The 26,497-nt window shown below is 42.1% G+C and overlaps 1 protein-coding gene across 1 annotated transcript; it reads right to left on the minus strand.

Annotated features, from left to right (window-relative positions):
* Nucleotides 1-981: 981 nt before the first annotated feature.
* On the minus strand, nucleotides 982-16,220 carry rspo3 (R-spondin 3). Its single transcript, XM_061081526.1, has 6 exons — nucleotides 15,457-16,220; nucleotides 10,542-10,736; nucleotides 9,847-9,990; nucleotides 9,513-9,659; nucleotides 9,181-9,366; nucleotides 982-1,945 (listed from the first exon to the last, which is right to left on the minus strand). The coding sequence occupies exons 1-6, from the start codon at nucleotides 15,554-15,556 to the stop codon at nucleotides 1,722-1,724; spliced, it is 996 nt and encodes a 331-aa protein (XP_060937509.1). The 5' UTR covers nucleotides 15,557-16,220; the 3' UTR covers nucleotides 982-1,721.
* Between the last annotated feature and the right edge of the window lie 10,277 nt (nucleotides 16,221-26,497).

Here is a 26,497-nt window from a genome sequence, read left to right on the forward strand (position 1 = left end):
CATATAGTTTGTTTGACCAAACCAGCCCAAAAACAACCCAATACCAGAACTCTCTCTCTCTTAGATATATCTCGTTTTACCACCATACTGCAGTACTATCATTGTGTTGTATCTACAAAGACGGCATAAAAAGCATAAACAAAACAGTTTACCCTAAACAGTTCCTCAACCTAGGTCCTAAAATGTCCTTGTATAACTATATACAGTATCATGAATAAACTATAGCTCTGTAAATGTGAGGACCAATTGACAGATGCACAAACTAACCTGTTAGATTGTTTTCTCTTCCTTTCATCCTCCTCCGCCTTGTCTGGATAACATGAATGTAGTGTTATATTTCATTTAAATTGGCTGTAGTTAGTGAAATACCTTAGTAAAACACTTGGCATGTTGCTGCACTATGTTTAAATCATAAACATATAATACATGTGTAAATAAGTAGCTACTTTTTGCATTTTTATCTATTTTATTTCAGCTGATGCATATAATTATGTTGGTTCGCAACCTTTTAATAACATCACTACTCCCACTAATACACAGATAAGCCAAGATGGTAAAACCTGTCATGGGTTATGTATTAACATGATAAGTGGTATCAGCAGAACTAAGATAAGCCAATACTTTCAGTAATATGCTACGTCATCTAGGCAGGATGGAGGAAGAAAAAGGTAAGAGAAACAAAAAACTAACAGTTTGTGCATCAGTCAACTGGTCACCACCCTCACAGAGCTATATTTGATTTATAATAATAAACTGTGTCCAATTATACAAAGACAAACATGTCAACCAGTGGCAATACTTCAAAAGTTGCACAATTCTGTGGACCTGGCAACCCGGGGCATGGTTTCCTTTTACTCAACAACAAGTAGGTGCTGCTTGAAATCAGTTTTACCGCAAGATGGCGTCAAGCATATTCATGTGGACTGTAGATTATGTCTGTCAGATGAGAAAATGGATACCAGACGCAGGTACAAACCCATTATAGTTTTATTTGACATACAGGTGCTTTTTGGTTCCAAGTCAAGGAGCTTTACTGAGAGCTCAGATTCCATATACACAAAAAGAAAAACCAGTGGTAGATTAGATTCATCACTTATCTGGATAAAACTAGCTTTTGTCCAAAACATACAGAACACATGTTAATGGTTTTCAGTTATTTTTACTCATCTGTTGTTTGCAGTGATTATGAAGTTATCACAAGATGGCAAGAGCATACAAATTCAATGCACCAAATAAAATAGAGATCTAATGAACAGGAACAACAATAATAAAACATTGTTCTACATAAGGTTGCGAAATCTACATTCAAAAACCAAGACGCGCAAAGTTGTACCAGGGCCCCATTAAATAACCATATCAACAAGCACATAGTGTAACGTCTCTGTCTCTGTCCGTCTGTCTGCCAGTCTTCTCAGTCCCAGCAGCAGTGTCTCCTGCACTTTCCATTAGAGAGTCCTCGCAGTGGTGGAGGTGAAGGAGCAGAGGCTACAGGGTAAAAAAGAAAAATAACTTCTTTCTAAAGTCCAGAGTGGCCCAAGCCTTGTGGCTGAATGTGCCCCAGCCCGTTTGTGCACGAACAGTATTTTCAAATCATACAGGTAGCAGCAACACCCCTGCAGAGAGGGGGCGATGTGGGCAAACGGTGGGTGAGGGAGGGGGAGTTTTTGCCAGGATGAAGAATGGGGAGGGGAACAGGAGGGAGGTGGGAAGGCATCGGAGCACTACTGTACAAGGCCTTCTTCGGGGGAGACCGGTGCTGTGTCGTGGCCTCTGCGGTGCCTGTGCTCTGTTTTGTTCCTGTTATCAGAGTCTTCGCGTTCACCTGGGTGTCTCTCCCTCTCTCGCTCCCTGTCCCTCTTCCTCTCTCGTCGCCCCTCCTGGTTCTCCTTGTCTTTGCGATTGTTGCGATTTCGCCGCTCTCTTCGCTCGTTCTTCTTCCGTGCTCCTGGAAGATGGGAAAATGGCAGAATTAATTATCATTATCCACTCCATCACCATCATCATCCACATCCTCCTCCTCCTCCTCCTTCTCCTCCTCCTCCTCCTCCTCCTCCTCCTCCTCATCATCATCATCATCATCATCATCATCATCATCATCATCATCATCATCATCATCATCATCATCATCATCATCATCATCATCATCATCATCATCATCATCATCATTTGTGTAGCACTGCTCACATTACACACACAAATAAATAACATGAAAACAAATATGAAAGAAAATAGATATATCACCAAACCTGTGACAGAAATTTAAGCATCACAATAATAAGAAAACTGAATGCCGTTTAAAGCTTTGATTCAGAGGAAGCTGTAATTAAGTAATTTTTTTTAAACATAGGACAAGATGGATACTATCCCTGGTCTGTTCTAAGGTCTTCCACACAAATTAAGTAACTACCAGTAGTAAAGTAGGGAGGCAGATTAAGCTCTTAATAATTTTCCACTCTTATCATTTGATATGACAGCTGTGAAAGGGAGGTTGTATGAATTTATTTAAACAATCCATCTGGCATGACCTTTAGTTTGTCACATACTATTAATACATATTTTCCAAAAAGAATGTGGAAAAACAAGAAACTTCTTACTTATAAAGAAAGTAACAACAGCAAATGTTTATATGTCAAAAACACCAGGAGCACATTACAGGCTGCAGTACTCCTTTGAAGTGTGACATTGAGTATTGCAATGCTCTGGCTTCACCACTAGATGTCAGTCTTTCGGCGCATACAAGTGCCACATTGTCAGACTATCAGCTGTTGCAGCCCTCTCTCTCCCTGTGATGAGCAGACCTTTGTCCAAAATAGCAAACCTTTAAATAAACCCCCTGCTTTATCTGTTCTTGCTACACCATCTCATAAACAAAAAAAAACAAGAGTTTTGGAATGCTGAGGTTTTATCTCGAGCTACAGCTATTAACGATAATAACGAGATCCCCCCCCCCTCTCCCCCAGGGAGGCTGGAGACAGGACCTGCAAGTGAAAGCAGAGGAGGCCCTTTCCTGTTGTTGTACTGCTGCTGTTCATGTGTGAGTGGAGCACGGCCTGCTCGGCTGCTTGGCTGGCCATTCGGGGATTGTGAAACTGCTGAAGTAGGCAGTAGGCAGTAGGCACAGACACAGGGAGAGAGAGAACGAGACCTCTCTCTCTCTCTCTCTCTCTTTCTCTCTCTCTCTCTCTCTCTCTCTCTCTCTCTCTCTCTCTCTCTCTCTCTCTCTCTCTCCCTCTCTCTCTCTCTCCTGTCAGCTTCATGTTCGGCCCCTATAATCTCATAATTTCCCTCTCTGTGTTCATTAATCAAGGTCCAGGCTGATTGGACCAGGGACCAAGTGTGATCCACACATTCTGAGCTAGCGATACTAAGCTCTAACTGCTCAAGTTTTTATCATCTTTGGGAATAATGAAAGGTAGAATGGACGGGAGGTGGATATAAATGTGCATGTTCACATGTGCACACACAGAGTGTTCACGCGATAATTGTAAAAAAAAAAAAAAAACGAAAAAAAAACCCCTGAACCGATAGTGAAGGCAGCATGGGCTCATGGATGGATGAATGGATTGAAGGAGTAATCTGGTGCACTGACTCATTCAGGGTCTGCCCCGCGTCCTCTATAAACACAGGAAGTCCACTTCGCTCTCATTGTTTTCACTATCCTGACACCATAACTATTTACAAGTTCAGTGGATTAGTCATACTGTAGCCCCCGTGCTTTTGTTGAGCCAGAGGAGAAACCTAATCCATGCCAGTGTTGAGATGATTAGCAGAGTGTTTATCTAACCAACCTGCAATTGGTTTGTTGGAACAGTTTCTGATGGGCATCTATTTAAACTGTGCGTTGAATAATGTCATCAAGACTTTGAGACCATGAAGTGACAGAGGAGTTGGGTTTGGGAACAGAACTGGAAAATCCTCATTTACATTGTGTGCTGGAGCTTATATTCATGGTGTGAAGGCTTCGTTTGTAGGTAAAAGTTCGAGAAAGGTTTTTTCTTTTTCCTAATGAAAAAAATGTATTTCTAAACAACAGTGAGGAAATCATCACTTATTCCTGTTTTGGCAGAGACCAGGATGCAAAAGCTGAATACATTTTTCTTACAAAGTTCCAGCTGTTAATTCTGTTGTGAGTGTTTCGGGGAATCTGTCTGTCTAGAACTCAATGTGTCATTTACACATATATAATGTACTGGAATAATTTAGTAAATACTCATCTCAGGACCCTACATTTGTCTAGTTAACACCATAGACTGTATATAGAGATAGACGAGATGACGGCTCCCCATAAGTATAGCCAAAGTCTCTTAATCGCCACCTGGTGGCTGGTTGAAGTATAGGTCATAAACGCCACCTCCTCCATGCTAGTAGATGGGACATGAACCAAACCAAAAAATTTAAAGTAGATGTTAAATATGTTACTGTCAATGATATTGTCATTTTTTCTTTGTTTTCACATAAGTTTGGTTTTAATTAGTTATTTTATGATGATGATGATTCACTGGGTAAAAAATCAGGATTGAGAGCTGAGACCGATTGTGATTGGTCGAACAACTGTATCGACAAAAACTCGCTCCTACAGCTCCATAGCCTGATCACTACTTTGCAGACTATGGCTCCAAATGTACAACAATGCTGCAATTGTATCCAGGATAACCAGGATAAAGCCTTGAGACCCTTACCTTAAGCTAGCCTGGCTCTACTACTATCAACACAGAGTTAGAGGTTGTTTTTTAAATTTGATGTCAAGCAATAGCTCATAATAAATGTGACACAATAATGATGATATAATGTGAGAGAGCCGTTATAAATCTCTAAGGTCCCTTTATAACCTGTCACTCTGATTATATCATGCACATACATCTTTTTCCGTTGCATGCTTGTATTACATGCTCCATTTGAGATATTGTTATTTCTACAAAGAGGCGGTGAAAGATTTATTATGAACAATTCAGTACAAATAAATGAGAAAGCATCAACTGTAACTTTTCTCAAGTTATGAAAACACTTTGTGCCCCGTTCAGTGCGCCAGCTAGTATTTATCCTCAGTACAAGTTAAAAGCATTTCCTATAATCTGTAGTTAATGAGCACGAATGTATGCAGAACTCGGTTATCCTTTTCATCTTGTGTTATTATTCTCCAGAAACCCTGCCTGCAAACTGTAAACAAAGCCACTATGGGGGACTCCCGCTGCATTGTCGCCTGCTGTAATAATGTAACTTCTAGAAATGTGTAATAGCACATTCACAAAGGGCAGGACTAAGTAAACTGTACACACACACACACACACACACAGAGGGGCTTTACTGAATGGGACGCTAACATGCAGTCAGTGAAAGAGACGGCGAGACAAACAGACTAGCAGAAGAGAGAGAGAGTGTAAAACGAACACGGTAAGAGGAGGAAACAGAGAGGGATCAAATTAGGGAGCAAAGGGGCACTGAGTGTAAGTGGAGGTGTGTGTGTGTGTGTGTGTCTGTGTGTGGTTAGTGCCTCACTGGATGTTTTATAGTGGCACATCCTCCATGGCAGGCGTTCTGTCGTCCGGGGAGCTTTTGGCGGGAGCCAGGCCGGGATTAAAGGCTATGGGCTGTCCCACAAGTGGAATGCCTGCTGCATGGCCGCCAGGATGTCAAGAGTGGGGTTGTGTATGTAACAATCCCCCATCAATCACTGGTTGGTGCTATAGCTTGCTAACTGTAGGCTGCATATCTCTACGTGCAATCAACTATGCAAGTGTCTGTATGTGTGTGTGTGTGTGTCTATGTGTGTGTGGAGGAGTTAGAGGGGGCTAAGGTTTGCAGAGGGCACATGCAGAGATAGAGAGGTGAACAGCAGGTCGATCAAAGGACAAATTAGCCAGCGTTAACATGAGAGTGATGGAGGTGAATGAGGATGTGTGTGTAAACACTCACTATCTCTGGCCATTGATAACAGAGGTACAGAGCCAAGTTGTTTTCTGACTCTAAGCCTTAATATGTGAGCACTTTTCCAACAGTTTTACCACTTTACTGACATGATACCTGTAATTCAAAACTAGGCCTGGGCGATATGTCCAAAAATTGTTGTCAAAATGAAATGATTCACATCAGTCGTTACTGATAAATGGCAAATTATCATTTAATCTCGTTTTAAAGACAGATTTTTTGCTTCAGAGTGAGGGTTGTGATTTTAAGCTTTTCTTAGAATTTGATAAACAGCAAAATATGGTAGAAATCGGAACAAGAATATTAAAACCAATTAGCTGTTACACCTTCAAGTTGTGATTATGCAATTGTTCTGCATAACCGGAGCCTGTGAGAGCTGAAGGCTTGAGTCTCCTCTTAAAGGTAGGGTTGGTCATTTGTTTGTGAGACACTTTTTAAAAACTTAATTGGTGAAATCCCCTCCAATAAATTTGATAAAAAGCCAGCCAGTCAGACATTTTGGTGCAATGCCTCATTTACATTCCTGCGTAGAATAAGATGAGTTATTAAGATATCTTAACAAGTGAGGTTTAAAGGAGCTGGTGAGAATCTTAACTTGCTGTCATGTTAGTGTTAATGCTAAGCTAAGTTAATCATCCAACTATAGCATTAGGTTTCGTGTTCAGATATGACACTGGAACCAGTCATCTTATCAAACCGTCCGCAAGAAAGAAAAAAGCCCCAAACATGAGTTATTCTTAAAGGAGAAGGGGCTGTGGATTAGGACAGACAAGCTGGTGCACACTGAACATCATATGGAGGTACTTAATGAGAAAAAACAAAACATATATAGCTGTCGGAAATTGATTTTTGATTTTTTTATGCATGCACATAAAATGAATTACTAACATATGGGATGCACTTAATGATTTGTACTTGAAAGTTGCCTTTAAACCTCTTCACACTGACCTTTTTCTCTAGACCCGAGACTTTATGGTGTAATTCTGACAAGTCAAGTCAAAACATGTGTGCAAGAGGGACCCCCAAAAAACTTCTCCATGTATATTCAAAGGTAGGAAAAGGTTTGTTTAAGATGAAGGAAAAAGGATTTTACAGAATTTTGGAGGTAGTTTTTGTCGAGGATGAGGGATTTTAAAACTATTCCGAGCTGAAAAAAGATCCATGTATATCAGAAGGAGCGGAGCAGAAACACGAGACGAATGAGCTGAGACTCTGTAGTGCTCGTGTAGAGGAGTGGAGCGATGTAGCAAGGAGAAGGATGGGAGGAGGGAGAGGCTGCACAGAGGGGGAGAAGAAGCCAGAGGGAGAAAGTGCGAAGGAGGAGGAAAAAGAGGAGCAGGAGGATGTATCAGTGTCTGAAGGCTGCTGGAGGATTACCGGGGGCTCTCTGAGGTCGGACCACTGACCTCGTAGCGTGTGCGTAACGTAAACACTAAGGAGAGGACGCACCGAGGCAGATAATTAGCTCTCATTCACCACGGATGCTGTTGGAGTGGGGGGCAACTTGGTTATCACATGTGGGAGGGGGGGGGGAAGTGAAAAGGCGAGGTCTGTAGAGTATAAGACTGCACCCAACCTTTCCTTCTTTCTTTCTTTCTCTGTTTATCTCTGTCTTTCTTTCTTTCTTTACCTCTCTCTTTCTTCTTCATTATTTTTTTCTTCATCTCTTTTTCTTTCTCTCTTTCTTTCCATATCTGTGTAGCCCCCCTCTCTTCACCACATTCTGGTTAGATCAACAGAGCCGGCGACTCTGCGCTAAAGTCTCACCCTCGGCCCAACTGACTGACTGGGAGCGCCAACACGGAGCTTATATGGGGTCTGTGTTTTCTTTGGTGGGGTAGGAAGTGTGTGTGTGTGTCTGTGTATGTTTGTGTGTATGTGTGTGTGTGTGTGTGTGTCTGTGTATGTTTGTGTGTATGTGTGTGTGCGTAATAAGGAATGGATCAGTAAGAGATACAGATAGAAAGTGAGAGAGAAGGGGATAGCCAGCATACCAGAGGGCACATTTCACAGTCTGCCTTACAAATCAGGTCAACCCAGTTGACTCGATTCACAAATTACCACCAACAGCAACAGTTGTGTAGTTATTTTAGTGAAAGAAAGAGTGTGTGCATGTGTGTTTGTGTGTTTGTGTGTTTGTCCAAGTCTGCCCTTGTGTGTGTGTGCTTAATTTTTTATGTGTGCAAGTGAGTGTGCAAGTGTGAATTGTGCATTTGTATAACTTGTTGAAATGGAGAGAGTGTATCTGTATGTGGATTTGTTACATGTGTTGGTTTGCATGTGTGTGTGTGTGTGTGTGTGTGTGTGTGTGTGTGTGTGTGTGTGTTTGTGTGTGTGTGTGTGTGTGTGAGTGTGTGTGTGTGAGTGTGCAAGTTAGTGTGTGTGTTGGCAGCTGTGGGGATAAACCAATACTGATCCCCTGGTCGCCGCGTGCCTCCCAGGGGGAGGATGTTGATGTTGAGCTGGCTGTTTCTGCTGCATCACACACACACACACACACACACACACACACACACACACACACACACACACACACACACACACACACAGTGTTTGTTCTGTAAGTGTGAGGCCCCAGGGGGCTGGATCTCAGCCTCCTACCCTGTCTGCGATCTGTCATTTAACACTACAGAACCCAGGCTAAAAACAACCAGCCGTACCCGCCAACCATCTCAGTAACCGCACACATGCACTGCACACAGAACACAAAGTGATCATAAATGCTCTGCAGCACTGGCTTCTATAAAGAGACGTCTGAAAGCAGTTTTCAGTCTATTCGATCCAAATGATCACGCTATTCCCTGTTTACTAGGAGCAGAGAAAGCGGTTTTACTGTTTAAAAATCCGAAGAGGTCTCATGGGAAACACACAACAGACCCATTGCAACATCCCACATGTGTGTTCCCCCCACTGTCCTCACTCTGACCACAATGACAATCCTCTGAGTAAACAGTCATAGTCCTGAGCGGAAGAACGACCAGCTCTGATTGTACAAGCTGAAGCGGCAATGTCTGGAATTCATAGAGTGTAGATTGTGCCATGTGTCACACATACAAAGTTGGCAGTGAGCATGATGGGTCATCAGCGACTAGTGTAAGCAGCAGAGAGTGTATGGTATGCTCCCATTTAGAATTTTTTTTTTTTTACATTTTAGCTCTTGATGTTGGATAGGAAGGATTTTGACTCAGGGTTTGACACATGCTGAAGCACAGAAGCATTACAACTCGGCCACAGTGGCACTAATGTTTTATTTACCTGGACACTTCCTCCTCTTGACCAGACACTCTTTGATTTCCGAGATCTCAGGGCAGGGTTGACCCAAGGGTGATGGGTACTGGAGGACCTGCCGTGTGCGGGTCTCCTCGCCCCGCTTGAAGCCACAGGTTCTGCCGGACTTGGAGCAGGGGCTCCACTCGCCCCACTCACCCACTTCGCAGTGCACTGCCCGGGAGGAAGCAGAGAAAGAGAGGTGAGGGTGGGAAGTTTGAAATTAGGTTGCTCTTTTTGCCCCCTGCATATACAAAAACTAGCCACAGGCTCCCACCGACAGGATAGGCATCTTTAATCGCTACATATTCTTGACTGACCTTGTGGCGTGCACTCCATGAGCTTGCCATTGGGCTCGTAGTCCTCTGGACAGACATGGTGGCACCTCCCACTGAGCTGGTAAAGGCCTGGCCGGCACTGAGTACATGTATCGCTGTTCACGCATGACTCACAGTCAGCAGGGCAGTCTGCAAAAACAAAAGCACAGTTATTTATCTGTGAAGATAGTGGTCAAATTCAACACAACAACATTTTTCGTGCACCAAAAAATGCTTCAATCCAAGGGGTAGAAACATTCTGCATATTTGATCCATGGCAATTATGAAGATCTGAAAGGCAAACCCCATGTTTTAAATTTGAACTCGGGGCACTCACTTGGAACACACTCCCTCTGCGTGTCACTGCGGACCAGCCCCTCAGGGCAGCTCTCCTGGCACTTGCCCAGGTGAAGGTAGAATCCTGCTCGGCAGCGTGTGCAGAAGTTCTTGTTGAAGCAGGAGTCGCACTCCAACCTGCACTCTGACAGAGAAACACAGAGCCACCACCGGGGTTTAATTTAACCCAACAAGTTACAGTGCGTGTGTCCTGCATGTTAATTATACAGGGTGTCCGTGTAGGTGTGAGAATCTCTGGCTGGTGATTCAGGTTTTTTTTATGTAAAGCCACTCTTGATTTAATTTAATGTCACTGAAAAGAATCCCACCAAACAAGCTAACTACTCTCAGGTTTTCCAGTTATTTGAGGACATACATGTGTATACATTATGCCATATTTCCCAAGCAGGGTTTAAACTGTTGCTTGAAAAGAAGTGTACATATAATTTGTCAGTGTCCAGAAGCCAAGCTCATGCTCGTCTTGTGTTTTTAAAACAGGGCGTTAAGAGGCCAAGTTTACCTCAAGACAACTTTGAGATACTTTTCGGTGTGTGCTTGTTATGAGAGAGGATTACACTGAATGTATTGCTCATCCATTCTGAGGACAAGTGATTACACATTAGTCTGGCAGCTAATACGAGCCCCTACAGACTCTTGCTCATTTAAAACATAGGTGTACATGCAACTCGAGCTTACTTGTGCAGGTGTTTCTTTCTGGGGAGCGTGTGCCGTAAAAGCCCGGAGGACAGGAAGTCATGCACACTCCGATCTGCTTCATCCCAATCCTCTCCAAGTGCATGAAGAAGCGCGGCCTGCAGGACAGGCAGCCATTGTAGTCAGAGCAGGTCAGACACCCACCCTGCTGGCACCCTGAGCTCACACCCGAGATCTCTGTGGACAGGAGCAGTAATCAATGAATACATGAAAACTAAAATGTTGAGGCAAAGATGACTTTTTGAGGTTTTTTAACTATGAAAGTAGAAATAGTTTAAATGCAGAACTTGTTTAGATAATACATAATATTGGAGCGAGCACAATATTTTGCCAACCCACAATTCCCCAGTTCAATGCTGACCACTTTGGAAGTGCTTGTAGTTTATGCTTGTGATACCAGCCTCCCACTTATTAAAAGCTCATAGCAGGAATTCATCTTTCTGTTTGTGCCAAGGCTGAACTCAATAAACTCCTGGAAGCTTTTCTATCAAACATAAATCATTTAGCACTTAAAGATTTAATAAAGGAGATATGTATTCAGTGTCATCTAAGTCAGCCAAGGAAAAAATAAATAAAAAAAATGTAGACCGAAGAGACCAGCTTACATCCTACACATTAGGTTAAATTCTTATGTGTTGAACCAAGTTACTCTAGCTTTGCATCTAATTCACACCAGCATTGTATTGAGCCTCTGAAACGAATGTGTATGTACTCGCAGCTTGAAAAACACAACCATGCACTCTCAAAATAAAGTTCCGAAAACCAAACACCAACCAAATCCTGACCTCAAATCTTTGGTCAACACTGGATTCTTTCATATTCATAAAATATAAAATTATAGTTTTGTTAACAGCTTAATTAATGTTTTGCTTTGTTGCTATGATGCCTTATATAAAACAGCTTCAGGCTGAAAAGCAGGCATATTTGGGGAACTGATATCTATGAGGGTGTGAAATTTGACTTGCAGTTTGATTGCATTCAGGCTCTGTAAACAAATCCCTAACAAGAAGATTGATCACTTTAAAAGAAAGTTTTATATCATACTTCAGTCAACTATTTGTCTCGTCATATTTTCCAGTCATGAGGGCAAAGGATAAAAAGGGAGGGTGCCTGTATCATAACGGGTTATTCATTTACATTTATTAAGCATTGTATTACAGTATTGGACTGATCACTTGCTATCCCAGAACAGTGACTGATAGCTCAGTGCTAATGACAGTTGTTTATACCATGTTTTAAGCTCTGTTTATGTACATAAGTACTTTAGAGTTTAGATTCTGATGATATATGTCACAGTTGGTTTCTCATCCTCGACTCTTCAGTACTTTGTGAGATGATTCAGCTGATCGTGTCTCTGCAGGATGAAGACCCTGGTTGTTACAGCTGTCGCTGATTTTCAATGTTAATGTATTTCAACATGATAATGTGGGTTTAGGCTCATGTGCCGAAGGTTATAAAGCTCAGGACTGTACGATTTTAAGACCCAATTGCATTAAAGAGGAAGAAATAAATTCAGTATAATCTCACGCAATCACTCCCATGGAAAAGCTTGTATATCGGGTAATTTTAGTATCTGATTCCACTGGTGGACTAAACCTTAACAAAGAAGGTTGGATGTGTATATGTACTCAAAACAGCCGGAGACACATGACAGTTTCCATACTCTGTTGTTCGTAGAGGACGTTTTTAGCTCTTGGTCCTGATATTACGTTTATTCTTTCACTGTCTTTATCAGGGAATGTGTTTAATTTACTCCTTTGATAGAACTGCCATGCTGTAGTTGAATCCAGGCAGTGGCTATTGACATTGAGACACTGTTTGTAAGTTTCAGTAGCTGCGTATGGTCGACAAATCAGGAGCCACCCCCGTAAGTGCCTGAGGAATTGGTTTTCCTCTCCAGCCTTGGCATTTTATGCCAGCGGGTTTGGCCGGCCCCTTTTTCTCTTTTTCTCCAAGTTCGGAGTTTAGCTGCCAGTTTACCATAGATCATGGGTACTTTGTTTAAAATATCTCGACAATCTTTACAACTGCTGTCCATTTGCCCACATGTGTTTCTGCCAAGCCGCCCTGATTCACATAAGTCTTGCGGCGCAGGAATTTGGCCTTGCCCTCGCACTTGCACCGACAAAACCTCAGTTGGACAGTGGTGTCTTGCATAACATACCAACAAAGTCACATAAGAATAAACACAATCACATGCCAGCACTTACAACACAAACACAGACACACACACACATACACACACACACACACACACACACACACACACACACACACACACACACACACACACACACACACACACACAGACGGATAAAATAGAATCAGGCAACTAAACGTAAGGTAAAAAAAAATGCTTAAAGTGTTAAATGCCTCCCTTATTAGGGTTCCATCATGTGACGTGTTTCATTTCCCTGCCTTTACATTTATAGACATCTTTCAATATTTAATCAAGAGTTAAATCCATCCATCTTCATTATAGAGTGTGTACATCATTGCCATTGTTAGCATCCACATTTTGGATGTATCATAACAGACAGGAAGCTCAGAGCTCCAGTTCTGTCTCCGCATCGTAATTTTGGCCTGTTAACCGAATGGTCATTGACTCCCGCCCCCCCCTCGTTCCCTCTGAAGTCTGTACTCATTTACCCCTTCACCAACTAATCCCTCCATCCTCCCTGACGTCTCGGGAAGTGTTAGATATCTAACCCTAACCTTAACCTTCAGAGGAAGTTTGGATTTTTTAAGAAGCACTTGTCAATTAATGGGCACTGAGTCGGTGGACATGGCAGATCACTCCTCCTCCCAGTAGGATGTGAACCAAACCTTCAACTTCCTTAAACGGCAATGAATTAAGCTTTAGTGCCGCCACTTCATCTGTGGAGCTGAATCCCACCGTGACTCAGTGTGTGGATATATATACGCTTTAGTGAGAATATTATCCTTTTGAGTCCTGAACAGGAGTAGATTCATTCTAAGTAAAAGGAGATTGGGGATTTCTAAATAAGCACAATCTGTTCTTAGTCTTGTATTTATAATTGTATAGATTAGGAAAACAAGTTCACTGAGAAGACCCTTGTTTCCCCCCCTCACATTATGTTGAGAGGCTCTTTAATATTAGGGGAAGTGAGAATCTGTCTGCCTTGATAAAAGATATAAGGCAGATTCTACAACACCCATATATCACACTAGTGCAGCACAAACACATTTAAGTCACAATAATCCACATATTATAGATACTTTTCCTTCTGTTTTATGAGCAGGATTCTTGTCTGACGTGTTTATGTGTCAGTTTGCTGCAGTATAATTATGTTCCACCATCCTTAACAGCAAAACCCCAGATCCACTGAGCAGCAATGCCAAGAGCAAAGGTAACCCCAGACCCCTTTAAAAGTGCACAATAAACACACTGTTAACCCCAGATGCTGCAGCGCTCTGTTTTTTTTTTTTAAAAGTCCACTTTGGTGGTCATGAGGGGAAAAAATGACGACAAAAGGGTCAGAATTCAGACCCCGAGCAATCAGACGGCAAGAGGCAGAAGCGTAAAGAGAGGTTTCAGGCCCATGTGGCAGGGATAAAAGCATCACTCTGAAGGTCTATCACTGTAGATCACTGACGGCTTTCAGCCACGCAGGCAGCAAGTGATACATGGAATATTCCAGCTATCACTGCTCGTCTCTAATAGACTCAGTCCCAGGGCACATCTGGAGGCCCCGGTGATTAAGTGTGCGTGGGAAGAGGAGAAAAATACACATTATTGATACTTATTTTATAGTGTCGTAAAAAAAACAGAGCTGGACATAGATCAAGACCTGAGACATGATGTTGGAGCAGAGGGAGATTAATGAAATACATGCACATTGTTTTTCAGTGAGGAGCAGCTCTGGTGTTCAGATTAAACTGTCAAATCCACGTTCACCCACATTGTAAAGAGTTGTGAAGATGGGGCATGCTTACAAATTATAACGAATAAACTTCCTGCTCCCTTTAAATTCCAAAATGTGGCAGTGTTAAGACACAAAGCGAGCCTTGGAGGCTGCAGCACCAAATATGGGAACCGAGGCTGTAAAATCCGAGCAGTGATCGAGCCAGATCTACCCGGGCACCACATGTGTGCGTGCCTGAAGTCTGCAGCTCTGACCGCTAGAGAGCGACGGGAACCAGGAGACTGAGGCGCAGGGAGCAGGGGCTGCATGTGGCTGCATGCGGCGGAGGCTTCAGGTGACACGGCTCAACAACCAATGCATCCAATTAGGCTTAACAGGAAACCTAGTTGGACTAATAGAGGAGTAATGATGGGGATATTACTGAAGGTGCGGTGGATGTGCCAAAGTTTCGAGGCCGGTGCGCGCTGGAATTGGCCAAGAAATAACTTCACACCTTGTAACAAAAAAAGTCAGTGAGTGAGACTGAATAAAACGCGTGATGTTTATATAGTAAAGGCTATGTGCAAATGGGTTTTACTTTATTTAGATGTATAGATCACGTAGAAAAGTAGGGTCTAGAAGGTGGAAGTTGGTGTTAATTCCTCAGTGAATCACTATATGGTGACTCGTATAACCTGCTTTGTTAGTTTAGTTCTATATGTATATTTATATAAAATATTTCCATGTAATATGTAGAGGATTTTTTTACATGCTGCAATTTCTTTCTTTAGTTTTATGGAACATTGATGAGAGTTGTCCCCAGTCGCGCCTGTGCAGAGTTATTTGGAGACTCCACCAAACGATGTGCCGCTCGTTATAATTTAAAAGTTTAGAACACGCTGGATATTAGATTATTAGTTTTGTCCAAATTATAACCGATAAGAATAAAATGAATGAAAAGGTTTGAAGAAGGGAAAATGAAGATAAAGACAGCAGACACCTGCAGCCTGACTTTATCCCACAGTACTCACGCTTGTGTTGCCGGTGCCTGGAGCTGCTGTGCTGCTGACAACCAGAGTAATCCATGCAGTGCAAGATGATCAAAACAAAGGAGATCAGTTGTAATTGCATAGTAGCCCAGAGGTGAGACTCGTAAAGCCAATGTCAATGTTCACCGAAACACTTTATTGGATAAGATTCCCGAGGCACGCTTGATATTTCCTAGACAGAGCACGACCCCCAGCTATGTGGTGACATGTGATGGTATATAGTGGCCCAATGATGCCTGGGCCGCTGACTCTGGATCATCTTGGAGGGAGTCTTCATATGAGCCAAGAGAGCCAGACCGAGTCAGAGATCCGTTATCCGTGCTGTGATAAAGAGCATCCCCTCCAGAAAACAGCGTGCGCATCAGAAAGATTTTCACCCGGTGCGCGCAGGAGGAGATCACAAAAAAACATCAGAAAATAGTCAGAAGAAAGTGGAAAAATAATTAATGACTGAAACTGACTGGACTCTCAACAAGTTTGAGATGTACATCCATTTGTAGAACTCCAAATGTATCCTCCTCTCTCCCTGGTTCTCTGTGGATGCGCCGGGACGGTGCGTGGACACCTTAATGCGCAAGGCGCGCTGAGGCAATCTGCTTCATCTCAGCATCAGCCGAAGAAAAATTGAGGAATAAGAAGAGGAAAAGCCACCACGGAACCAAGACAGGAAAGAAAAATCAATTCCTAATTTAAGTGTTTCGTAGTTCTTATAGCTGTCAGTCACACACCTCCTGTCTGGCTCGCAGGCAAACGAGACCTCCGCAGTTTGAGAGCCGCTGATGACTTCACCCCTCTGCTCTCTCTCTCTCTCTCTCTCTCTCTCTCTCTCTCTCTCTCTCTCTCTCTCTCTCTCTCTCTCTCTCTCTCTCTCTCTCTCTCTCTCTCTCTCGCTCGCTCTCTTCTATGAGCTCTAAAGTTTATTTTGAGGGCAAGCCCCCCTCGTCAGAGAGAGAGAGAGATTTCAGTGGGGCTTTCATTGTGTGTTGTATTCTTTCTTCTTTGATTCTGGATTCGGGCTTCCATGTAACTTTACATACGCATCATAAACCGGATAAGAATGTAGGATCTACTGATGGGATCCCCCCCGATGTTTACATTACTGGTAGAATAGATAAAAGTCGTTTTTTTAGATATAAGCCCCATGATAACCAAAGTGTCCCATTAGATGATTTCTCCTCTGCCTAATTTCTTTCAATGGTTGAGTGAGACCTTCACATTTAGTCTTTTTTTTTTTTTACCCATACAGAAATTCACACATACCTATGTGTAATACATAGTGACTCTATTATACTTATATTTTTCTCTCCAAATGTATATCAAGAAACCGTTTATCTTTTCAGTCAAGTTTCCTAAATATATATTTTTCCTTATTACATCCGAGCTTGATCTGCAAAAATACACCTAAAGCTTTACAGACGTTCAGTAATCGTGTCATGTGATGAGGTTATAGGTGAAGGGGTGTCTGATCATTCAATCATCATCATTCATAATGCAAAGACTTTTATTCTGCAAGAACGTATTTCCAGCTGAAGGGGATGATTTGGTGCGGAGAGAGAAAACGTCCACATTGGCCTCGGCTGAAGCATCTCGTCTTATTACCTCTAGAGGGAGTTAGTTCCATAAAAGCTTGACGCACGTTGTCATGACAGAGAGTTATGGGCATCAGTAAGTTAAAGTAAATATAAAGAGGCTTTTCCTGTTGACTGCACATGTGATTTAATTTATCTATAGAAGACAGATGAAGGGCAACATATAGCCATTACAAATGAAAAACAATCTTTAAAACTTTTAAATTGTACAAGGAATTTGTGAGCATTTAAATCACATTTATTATAAAACATTATCCATCATCAGTCATTGAACCACCTGCAGGTTTAGGACTCTGACGGTAAATACTCTCAAACGTATACAGAGCCTTATCCCAGGTTTCGTGAACTGCGGCCTCTGGAGATCAGAGCAGAGCGCTGGAAAGCAAAGTCGAGGCCTCATTTGTTTAACTGCTGTGTTGATGTTTAGGGGGGAGAGTTTGCACGAGCCCTGTGCTTCTCCTCTCTATGGCTTCTGGTCTGAAACATCCGTCACAGTGCTGGCGAAAGCAACGCACACACAGTGTGGGTTCTCTCCTCATGGCAACACTTCCCTGTTTGTCCTGTACTAACTCAGGACCCAGTCAGTGACATAACACAGACTGATGCATTGTTTTAAACCCTTTCACCTTCATCCAGGCTGACCGTTGAATCCAAACTTTACCCAGGATGTTTAGTGACGCATTCTGTGTGTGCCTCTGATTTGAATAGATATAGAAGTGAACACCCTATTATACCCCAAAAAGCTAATAAGTGTTAAATTAATGCTGTTGTTAAACAAAAGGAAAAACTGAAAAATAGTTTTGATTAAAAATTACCAAATTTCTCCCTTCCTCTCTCAGCGGTTTGGTGTAAGGGATGTGGAAGAATAATGCTTGTCTTTGTGTCCCAGTCTGTCCCAGCGTGTGTGAGTGTGTGTGTGTGTGTGTGTGTGTGTGTGTGTGTGTGAGTTTGTGTGTGCGTGTGGCACTGGGGTGCGGAAGGTTAAGGTCACTTGGTCAGTCCCTGTGACCGTCCAATGAGAGATTCAGTCGACACCTGTAAATGAAGTCAGGCAGGTGCATAAACCCTCCCGACCGAGGGTGGATGCACACTTTATGTTTTTAGCCTTAATATCATTCAAGCCGTTTTCTCAGGGGCCATAATAAGTGTGTGCCATCATTATTTTGGCAGAAATGAAAGTAACACAACTAACTTGGTCTTCCAAAATATATTCTTTATGATTTTGTTATGAGTTTAGGACACATTACAGAGTATTTTAGCATTGGCTAAAGATTTGAAATTCACCTCATGGTTTCATTAGCAAAGATACAAGAAAACAATGAAAACCTGTATGGCTGAATTCAGTTTTTACTCCTATACATCCTTCCACCCCTGAGTACTTTTTTCCAGAACTACAACGCTAGTTTATTCAATCTTTTAACAAGTGGTTCCTTAAACAAAATGCATGTTACATACTTATACTTCATACTCATACAAAATTGGTATCTTTAAGAACTTTTTAAAGTATTTTTGTTTAAAACATTCAGAAAGTAGATTATTAACAAAATGTGTAAATTAACATCGAATATATTGTGTTGGAGAAATATCTGATGAAGTAAGCATGCTAACCAGCTGACCCTGGCCTTTCCCCCTTTATGATTCTATTTTGTTCCTCAACAGTAGTGAGTCATTGTCGCGCCCAGTTTGCCCTCAGTCCGACATGAGAAGATGTTGAAGTTGTAACTGTGAGTGGATTATAACCTTGTGCTGCAGCCGAGCTGTTCCCCGGCCTCTCATGGCTCGTCATTGACTCCTGCTACATATAACCAAAGACAAACAAGCTACTAGATATATAAACAGATTTAAAGCTAAACGATTATTGCTCTGTGCATGGACGTTTGGCAACATGTATACACGTGCCTGTTGCTCAGGTTAGATTAATCCAAACTTTGCAGTAGTTCAATGTGAGGTAAGGGCGGAAACTTTGTTGGGAGTGGCCAGCAATTCCATTCCTGGAGCATACATGCATGAACACTTTCACACACACGGTAAATGATAGGCACATAAAGAGGGTTGGCAAAGAAACCAAGAAGTCTGGTAAAAACTTGGTCCGACTAATTTGGTGGCCAATGGGATTTATCCCGGTATGTCTGATGGTTAGTGTGATTATGGCACAAGGTACGAGTGTGTCTTTAAACAATACTAATAACCAAAGGGAGCTCCTTTTGGGATTTAGAGGATGACTCTTTTCACCTTTAAACTTGCCATTTTCAGTTTGCAGGTCGTAAGGTTAGGTTTAGGGAACAAAAGCGCTTTGATAAAGGTTAGAGAGAGATGGTAGTTTGTGTTAAATGAAATAAACATGTTTTGTGTGAAACCAGGACCTTTTCTTAAACTTGACCACTTGTGATCACAGTGTTTTAGCTGCTGTACCTAAATGAGGCTGATGAGAGTGGTGTAGTAAACCAAAACATTTAAAGATAAAGGGGCTAAAATGATAGAGTGGTTTATTAAAGGTCGCTGTGGATCAGGAGAAAGAGAGGGTCGTCCACTAACCACAAGGTCGGTGGTTCGATCCCCAGCTTGCATTTGGAAGTGTCCTTGGGCAAAATACTGAACCTCTGAATGTTTGTCGCTACAAGCAACACACATGGTCATTTCCTTCATTGCTGAACATGTTGATTAGAGCAGCCTAAGTGGGACTCTCAGAGTAGATACTGCAATTCAAAGCTAATCAGAAGCCAATCACACTTATCATTCCCCTGCATAGGCCAGGAATATCGTTCAGTAGATGCCCAGCTTTGTACTGACATGACATTGAGCAAATCCATTTACCTCGACCTCATCATAAAAATCATGCTCATAATCCTCCGCTGCATCAGAGTAGCAAACATACCCCTATGCCACAAGGCTCATGCCTATGAAGTCCAAATATTCATTCCCCAGCCCATGACTCATAAAATTCCCCAATGACAGTGACAATGTTGATCCACTGTCCTGTCATCAGCTTATGAATTAGGCCGGGCTCCATGTGGACAGCAATTGATAGCACATGCCTCACCGGGGTCTGTGAAAACATAGTGGCTCAGTCCGTGGCCTTATATGAAGTTTTTCTGACATTGCATCTATTAAAGCTGCAGATATCCCGGTGGCAGTCCTGTGCATTCTCTCAGCATGAAGCAAGCAGAGAGAGATCGTGACATGGGGCAGCAGAGTTAGGAAAATAGACATGAACAGATACATAAATACACAGCGTAAAAGTTCTGATAAATAATTATTGATTCTTCGAATTCTATTATCCTCCCAGACAGGGGGGATTAGACTGATATAAACAAGGCCAGGACAGGTGCGTGTGTCGGAAGGTAGGGCAAAGTTGTCTTTAATGTGTGTGGCTGCGTTTGTGTATGTGTGAGTGTGCTGCGGTGATTGGGGGGATCATTTCATAGCAAGAGGGATTGAGAAGGTAGTCAAGGACAAATAATCACTCTGAGCAAGAGCCGTCAGCTGTACACACAGAGGGAAATCAGGTCAGAAGTTTGTATAGCCAAGGTCAAAAAAGAACTCTAGTATGTGTGTGTTCATGTGTGTGTCTGTGCTCGTTTTTGTGACTTTCCAGTTCAAACACTGACCTTTTGCAGACCAGTAGACCTCATGGGGACCAAAGCGCAGACCCTATTGAGGCAAAACATAATTTCTGAGGTGCCAGTTAAGGTTAGGAGGTAAACTAGTTAAGGTTACTGGTCATGGTGGAGGTTATAGGTTTTGTTTAGCCTGTCCTCAATGGATGGAAGTTGATGCAAAGTCCTAATGAGGATAGCTCTTAGCAAAGACCCATAAACAGACTGAGCCTTTTATTGGTGAACGAAAGAACTGTTGGTTGACATTTTATGGACTGTCGCTGTTGCCTCATAAAATCACAACTTAGCCACAGCCACCATGTTGCAGAGGCGATCTACTATACCGATTCTGAAAGTACCATTAATTTAAACACCAATATTTCTAAATATAGCAAGCACAGGTTGAAAAATACAAGAATTCCCCTTTAACCTACCGGGGCATCAGACTCTTCTCATACACGTTATACTATAGCATAATGTTATTCTGAATGCATGTGTCGTGCGTGCTTCAAGTGCATGTGAATGTGCTCGGGTATACGTGTCTTTTACCATGGAAGTGACCCCAGGAGGAATCCCCTAAACAGGCCTGACTAATTTGGCCATGAGCGTGGCATTAACTACACATTCCTTCCGAAGTGGCGTCTCCACTTCCCTCTCCCCCTCGACAGCAACACTTTAAATAAACTGAGCGCAGGACTGTTAGGAAAGGCCACCACTTTCTGCGTCTGACCCTTGCTCTGACCTCAATTGATGTATTTCCGCCTCTTTTGGTTTCTCTTTGAAAAAACGTGACTGCCCAGTGGATTGTCAGAGTTCCTGGTATGACAGGAGGGGGAAAGGAAAAGAGAGCCCTGATTTTAGATTAGAGGAAAAGTCAGTGAGCAAAGCCAGCCACCTCTTGACAAGAGTGAGAAAGTTTTTATATTCTTTCCCCCTCTCTCGCTACTTTCTTATGAAGCCGTGGAGAGACAATGAAGGCATACTGGGGATCAACCACTGCTACCTAGGATATTTTAATCATTGGGGCAAAACCATCTTTTTGTACCATCAGTTGTTGCCGGGCAACAGGTGAGGCCTACCCCAGGTATTCCCTATGTGTGTGTGTGTGTGTGTGTGGAGAGTGCAGATCAGGGTGGGTATAGAAGAACTTCAGGGTTATTTTATTAATCTACATGGGGAGTCTCTTCTTTTGATAAAACCCTCTGTGCCCTTTCTTTATTGCAGGCGCCCGTTTTGCCCTGGACTTTTGTCCTGTGATCATTCAGAGCTGCAGGGAACCGTGTCGGGCACCCCCCACTCAAAGAGAGCCTGTGTGGGGCTAGGTGTGGGTGTGTGTTCGAGAGGCAGAACACTGTAATCATCAGGAAAGTTTGCAAAGGTGCATCCCTCAGGAAGAATTGAGTTGATCATGCAAATACCGTTAATCATTTTTGTTGACTTTTTGCAGAACACACATGGTCCGGGAACAGTCCTCGAGAAACTTCAAGATTACTCACTATAGAAAGTTGAAAGAAGGCAGATGGCCTGAGCTTTATTTTTCTAGCGAACAATTTCCTCTCACTCTAAGGGGTCCTAATGGAAAGACTCTGAATTAAAACATGTGTGAAAGTACAATTCAGTCCTTCGCTTCTCACCCAGGCAGAACAACCCCGGCGAACCACACTGAAAAGAGAATTTGTCTTTTGATGAAGAAAATTAATGCAGACGTTTTTCCGTCCAGTGAAAAAATTAGGACTCTTTCCCCTCATCCAGCGAAGTTCATTGTTGGCCACATCTGTTCTGCTGGAGAGACCAGTGGCTAATGTGGGGTTATTGATTTCAGGAACTGTTGAGACTGTGGAGTGGTTTTAACAGTCAACAAAGAGCTTCTCAGATGTTCCAAACATGAAGACATTGGAGTGATGCCTCGCTTTTCTCAAACGCACCACATTTTATCACACTGGAGCACTTGGAACACGTCTGACAATGAAGTCCTCTGAGTTTTCTATTTCCAGAATGTTTTGAGGTGATTTAAGAATGTTCTTGCAAAGTACGAAAATGTACAGAATGAACGGAAATATTTGGTACACAGAAACTACGTGTTTTATAAGCCATTTTCAGACATGACCTCCAGGTGAAATCCGGAGAATTGGCCACGGAGTTTACCCTCAAAGGCTCAATGCCTTTCACCATGCAAAACACAGCGGGAGATTCTCTGCACAGACGCATTCACAACAGTAGCAAATCCTCCGCATCATTCAGACGAGAGGTGGAGCATACAGGCGTAGCAGGCAGAAGCAGGAAGTGACGTAGAACACGTGATGACACCGTCCTCAGCTCTTATCACCACAAATTCTCTTGACCTCTTTATTGCCGTAATCTACATGTGCGGCATCATCAACCCCCCCCACACTTGCTTGGGCTGTGTTCTCACATTGACTTCTGCTGGATTGCTACGGACATTACTAGGAGGCCAGGCGGAGAAACTACGAAGGAACTGCAGAGTCCGGTGCATGTTTGGAAGCAGCTATACTGAGCCAAGAACACTTAAACAGACAGCTACCAATTAATACAAACAAAACTCAGGCTTTTGAACAAATCAAATCAAATCAAATCAAAGTTTATTGTCACATGCACCAATGACAGTGTCAACGGAGCAGTGAAATGCTTGTGACCTGGCAGGCAGCATCTACACAGTAGACGGGCTTTATAAAATTTAAAAAATGACATACCATATAACATATAACATAGTAAAATGAAGCAACAAGACGAACAAGACCAAAGACGGTGTTTTAACGATCTAAGTGCATGGTCAAAAGCACATGGAGCACATTTAGAGCGTGTCCACATCCACTTTTGCTAGTTTAATGCTGGAAAATGAAGTTGCTGAGCCAGGTGCATGGTCAACAAGGTCATACTTTGTCCCTTTATTAATCATGAGTGGGTTTTGGGCAAAACATGCAAAAATAATATCGGAGTGCCATCTACCATTTCCTCTGAAAGCCAGGTGCACTTGGATCACTATTACAAGGGCAGCATTGCCAGGTAGTTAGAGGGAACTTCCTTCCAGAGGAAACCGATCTGCTCATGCAAAAAGTAAAAGTGCTTGAGCAAAACATCTGTGTGTGTAACAAGCCAGTGTACAATGTTTGTTCACCCAAGTATGTAGGTCCGTATAACCCCCTTGATAATTTGCCCTCAAAAATACAGCATTGACTTTTATTGGTCAAATGCGCAATCGCTTATTTCCACCACACTAATGATCCACATGACCACACCTCGTTTTAAGAGCAACACGTCCATGAGAGGTTGATGGGGACAAGTTCATTTGCTGTTTAAATAACACGGCTGCTGGATGTGAAAATGACAACAATATCAGTGTGAAACTAACAGAAACACTTCCACTCTGCGCTGGGTGTAGGCTCCTTACAGACTAGTACCATGCTAGCAGCTCTGTAAGGTTGAACTATTTGCAGGTACAATGATTACTAAAATCGTAGTTATTGAGTGAGCATTATAACATTGGTTATTAACACTAAATACCAAGTACAGCTGATACTGATGTGAATGAACGCTAACAGTTTTGCACTTGTTTGGTCTTATCGGACAAATAAAAGTTGACCTGATAATGGAGCCAGAGGAAAGATGTGGCGTTCATCAAAGTGATCACGGATTATCCAGAGGGGAACGTGAATGTGCAAAAGACATTACATGGAAGTCCATCCAGAAGCTGTCAGGATATTTCACGAAACATAAAGATAATATCAACTTTATGTTGATGTTAGAGAGAAAGTCATGGGATTCATCTTCTGGGAACCATGAATGTCAGTACAAACCTTTGTGCCCATTCGTCCGACTGTTGCAACCAACACTGCCATTCCTAGAGCACAGCAACGACATTGGCTAAAAGAAACAGCATCCAGTGTTCTGTTCATTCTGTCCATTATGAATGGATAAACAGATTTATGACTGCTTTTCATCTTGTCGTAGCCGATTTGGGAGATTATATAACAGATATTGCAGATTACAATATACATTTGCAAAAATCTGAAACCTAAACAGGAGAAGGCCGTTATGTTTATGATAAAACTAACATCAATTATCAGTCGCAGCTCTGTTTAATGTTGGTCTCATATTGTTGTAGTAACCAGGAAGAGAGAACGACTCCCTCCTCCACGAGGCCGGAGGTTCTAAAAATTAACAAGTGTTGATTAATCTCACACGAGCAATCCATTTCATGTTTGAGAACGAGTCATATAAAAACACCCACAAACCATAAAACAGCGGGATTCAAGAGCGGGTGTTTTCATAATTAAAGCCAAAGCTCATTCCTGCTAATGACCAGGGTGGGAGTGTTCAGCAGGGACAGTAAATGTGTGCTGCACACAGAGTAAATCCAAATGATCTGCAGCGGTGGTAGAAAATAAAATGAAGTGAGATGGAATAATAAAAACAACTGGGAGGTTAAAATATGAGCATGAGGAAGGAAGCACTGAATGTACTCATGCCAAGCCTCTAAGTGTTGTGACCATGGACCAACTCAAGCAAGTTTTACAAGTCCAGCAGCGGGAAGTTTCCAAGTGAATTTACAACCAACAAACAAGTGTTGCCATACCATGACATGTTTCACTTCCAGGGATACAGGATGTTTTGATATGCTGTAAAATCTATAATATTTTATATGCTAAGATTTTATTGGCACATGAATGTGAACAGGTTCGGTTGTGTTATCTACTGTGTTGTTAAATGAAAACATTCGTTTTAGCAAGAACATAAGAATACAACAATTTTGTAAAACTGTAATAAAATGACAAACTGGAAAATTGTTTTTTGCCAAATGGGGAGCAACATCAGCAATATGAATCACAACTTTTTACTTTTTATGGTTAAGTCAAAACTTGTTGTCTCTGATTTTTCTCATAATTGAATTATGTTTTTAATATGTAGCATCTGCACAAGACATTATAGCTTCATCTTTTTAGTCAATGTGAAACACACAATGTTCCCCCACATCGATTGGCTAAGAGTAGCTGGACAGCACACATGCTTAACGTATGTGAAGCACATGAGGCCAGTAAAATATGACTGATCCTGCATCCGACCAGAGGAGAGGGGCGACCGACCACAGCGGCTGTTTATAGCCAGTGATAATGGCCTCCATATAAAAGCAACAGTTGGCTAATTGTGCTAGTGAGTTTGTGACATCAGGTGGTTATTTCATAAAACTAGGTGAATGATGCAAAGTGCAGCTAAGAGCACCATTGTTTCCGCACGTCAAGTGAAAAAAGTCATAATACGAGAATAAAGAAATGAACATTTTTAATAAATAAGTAGGACACAAGCAGAACAGTTTCGCTCCTTCTGGATCCAAAATGTTATACCAATCTCACTTTTCTTTTTTGAGAAACTAAAGTCTTGCAGTTGACCACTACAAAACATTTATTTTATCACAACAGAAACAACTTTATCTTTAAGTCTGTGTGGTTCTTTCATTTCAGTTTATTTCACAATCTTGTCGAGTCCTATGATGATCTGGGGCTGATGAATAAAAACATAAAATATCTCTTCATTCAGTAAAACTTGTTAAAGTTTACCCATTTTAATGAACTCAAGATGCTGATCTTTTGATATTCCCCTGCTGACATGACAGAGAGCTTTAAATAACAACTTCATTGTCATTTTATGGACCCTCTCATAAATGTGCATATTTTTTTACGGAATATTACAACTTCATTCTCGAAATCTAAAGAGTTTCACCCCTTTGAGTGGCCCTAGTACTCTGATTTATATATTGCAGGCTTGCTGGGTCCCCAGTATCCTCAGTGTATATAATTGAAGGAGGGCAGGAACGAAATTACT

This window comes from Limanda limanda, chromosome 11, assembly GCF_963576545.1.
Source record: "Limanda limanda chromosome 11, fLimLim1.1, whole genome shotgun sequence".
NCBI classification, from domain to species: Eukaryota; Metazoa; Chordata; class Actinopteri; order Pleuronectiformes; family Pleuronectidae; genus Limanda; species Limanda limanda.